The sequence below is a fragment of the Geotrypetes seraphini genome, chromosome 16, assembly GCF_902459505.1.
Source record: "Geotrypetes seraphini chromosome 16, aGeoSer1.1, whole genome shotgun sequence".
In the NCBI taxonomy this organism is placed as follows: Eukaryota; Metazoa; Chordata; class Amphibia; order Gymnophiona; family Dermophiidae; genus Geotrypetes; species Geotrypetes seraphini.
This window is the reverse complement of record NC_047099.1, coordinates 14,460,649-14,463,912: the sequence shown is the minus strand read 5'-3', so window position 1 is coordinate 14,463,912 and position 3,264 is coordinate 14,460,649. Positions and strand designations below refer to the sequence as shown.

General features: G+C 38.7%; 1 protein-coding gene across 1 annotated transcript; it reads right to left on the bottom strand.

The window, feature by feature from the left end:
- Positions 1-208: 208 nt before the first annotated feature.
- LOC117349705 (olfactory receptor 11G2-like) lies at positions 209-1,132 on the bottom strand. The gene has a single exon (XM_033923299.1). The coding sequence runs from the start codon at positions 1,130-1,132 to the stop codon at positions 209-211; it is 924 nt and encodes a 307-aa protein (XP_033779190.1).
- Between the last annotated feature and the right edge of the window lie 2,132 nt (positions 1,133-3,264).

The window sequence follows — 3,264 nt, the reverse complement described above, 5'->3', positions numbered from 1 at the left end:
TATACATATATACAGAGAGAGAGAGGGAGAGGGAGAGAATGTGTTCACTATTGTGAGATTGTGAGTTTTCTCACTATTTGGATTAATGGCTAGATTAAAGGTAGTTCCTGAACAGAAAGAAACAATAGAGAGAAAGTAAATTAATTCTATATAAGCACATGTTTCAAATGTACTGATAAATTAAAGGGACACAAAATGAAGTTCAATTTTAATGACCAATGACCTTTCGCACCACTTTCACGAACTCTTTGTTCCGTAAACTGTAGATTATGGGATTCAGAAAAGGAGTTACAATAGTGTACATCGTAGCCAACAACTTGTCAAAAGGCAATGGATGCTTCCCTACTGGCCTAATATACATGTACATAGTACATCCAAACATCATAAACACCACAGTGAGATGAGAGGCACAGGTGGAAAAGGCTTTACGACGCCCAGCTGAGGAAGGGATTCTTATTATGGTTTGTATAATAAAAGCATAAGTGATAGATGTAAACAAGCAGGTAAGAAGGAGCATTGATGAGGTACATATAGAACATGCAACTTCTGTTGTAAAATCCCTCACACAAACAAGTTCCAGTAGTGGTCCCGTATCACACAGTATGTGATCAATTTCATTTTCCCCACAGAAAGGTAGCTGGGATATTAAGCTTACAGGCAGCATGGACCAGATGAACCCAGAAATCCAGCAAGAAGCGCCAAGACACAAACAATTCCTTCTGCTCATTAACACATTGTACCGTAGGGGGTGGCAGATGGCTAGATATCGATCATAGCCCATGATGGCAAGAAGGAAACACTCAGTTGTACCCAAAGAGAAGAAGAAAAAATACTGCAAAAAGCAGCCATTGAAGGAAATGTAGTTATTTTCAAGCAGCAAACCAGACAGCATCTTTGGCATAGTGCTAGTTGTGAACCATATTTCGACAAAAGACAAATTTGCAAGGAACATATACATGGGCTTTTGAAGAATTGGGTTGGACCATACCAACACGATGATTGTTATATTCCCAATCAATGTGAGAATGTAGATTAGTAATAATAATGTAAATAGAACTGTCTGTCCTCTTCCATTGATGGAAAATCCACGGAGGATAAATTCTTTCAGCACAGTTTGGTTTTCTCTCTGCATTCTTCCAGTGTTTTACCTGGAAGGCGAAAGAAAAATTATTGCATAGTAACATAATAGATGACGGCAGATAAAGACCTGAATAGTCTATCTAGTCTGCCAAACCTGATTAAATCTAAAATTTGTTGGGGGGGGGGTTCTTCTTCTTCTTAGCAAGAATCCAAAGCTCTGCCCATTATTGTTTTTAGGTTCCAACTACTGAAGTCTCCGTCAAAGCTCACTCCAGTCCATCTACACCCTCCCAGCCATTGAAGCCCTCCCCAGCCTATCCGCCGCCAAACAGCCATATACAGATACAGACTGTGCAAGTCTGCCCAGTATTGGCCTTAGTTCTTCAATATTTACTATTATTTTCTGATTCTAGAAAAATGGATTTTGTTCAGTAATTCAATTGAATTTTTATTCTTAATAAGCCATATTGTTTTTAAAAATATTGGCGGGAAATATTTATGGACTGTGCAATATCTAGAAAGGAAAAAAAAACCCCAAAACCTGCTGTTCTTTGTGTGAGACTTCCCTGCTGTGTGTGCCTTACTTCCATCAATGTGATATTTGACTTGGTCTTCCAGAAATCTCATCTGGTTTCCTGAAAGTTATAATTTTGGAATCAGTTTCATTGGAGTTTAGGGAATCACTATTACACAAAGGCAAACATATTCTAAATATGATGGAATGGATCATTGTCCTTTCTTTGTTATGGAGATTGAGGGAGAGCATATTTGAAAGCAGGGACCCCAAAAGTAAACAATTCTTTACCATGCAAATGACTTTGAAAATTTTCACTTCAAAGTATTAGATATGGCAAAGACTACAGAAGATACATTTCCAAATACAGTTCAAACTGCTCTCACTGACCTACAAGTGCACTCACTTTGCAGCTCCTAAATATCTCTCCACACTTCTCTCACCCTATGCTCCTACCTGTAAACTCTGTTCATCAGGCAAGTCCCTCCTAGCTGTACCCTTCTCCTCCACTGCCTACTCCAGGGAACAAACTGCCTGAGTCTTTAAGTCAGGTACCATATCTAGCAGTATTGAAATCCAAGCTAAAATCCCACTTTTTTGATGCTGCCTTCATCTTTTAACTCCCACTCACCATAAAAGTCCCTTTGTCCATCCTATCATTCTCTGCAAGAAGCTCCCCAATCTCCCCCTCCCCCTTCAATATGTCTTGTCTGTTTGTCCAAATTAAATTATAAAATCTTCTGAGCAGGGGCCATCTTTTGCATGTTGAATCTACAGCACTAAGTATACCTTTCAGCACTATAAATTGTAGTAGTGGTAGTAGTAGTAAGATCAGGTCTTCAGTGCATGCCACTACGGGCATCTTACTGATAAAGGTAAATCTTGAAAATAGCCCACTTAGCTGATCAGCAGATGTTGATGAAAGCTCAGTGCAGATATTTTATGTTTCATGAGCTTTGGGCTTACTATGGCGAGTGTCAGCAGTAAATTTGAGAGACTATCATACTCCTCTTACCCTAGCTTAGGAGCATGGCTCATTTCTGTCATTGTATGCACAAAACTCATGTCACAGTTATATTTCAAGTGTTACAAAGTCAGGCAGTGGAAGATCCTACAGAGTATCCAGCAGTCACAAACATGTGGAGAAAAAAGCCTCAAATTTAAGTAGCAGCTTAAATATAGAAAATTCTAGTTGCCTTCAATCTTATCGTTGGCATTAAAAAAAGCCTCCACAGAGAACTTTCTCCATATCTCAAAAAGGTCAAAACCACTGTCTACACAGGAAAGTTAGAAAAACGCTTATCTTTAGCTGGAGAATCAGATATTCAGTTCATAGTCCTCAATTGTTTACAAAATCTTCAAGTCTTTAAATCTTCAAATACTTCAGTAAGTCCACAAATTTCACTGTTCCAGCAAAAGAATTCAAAATCCTAACCATTATCCTTGTTTTGCCAGATCACCAGGCTGCATCAGGGGAAGTCCTGGTGAGTGGGCTAGTGAAACAACAGAAGAACAAGTGGGGAGTGGGATACACCACGTCAACTTTGGGGTAGACAATCTTTATTTGTATAAATTAACTTTCAACTATAATACATATAAATTCACATGGAAAAGTCCAAAATAGGACTTTGGGTCATTGATTACATCACTCCAAAACAAGGCTTTCCATA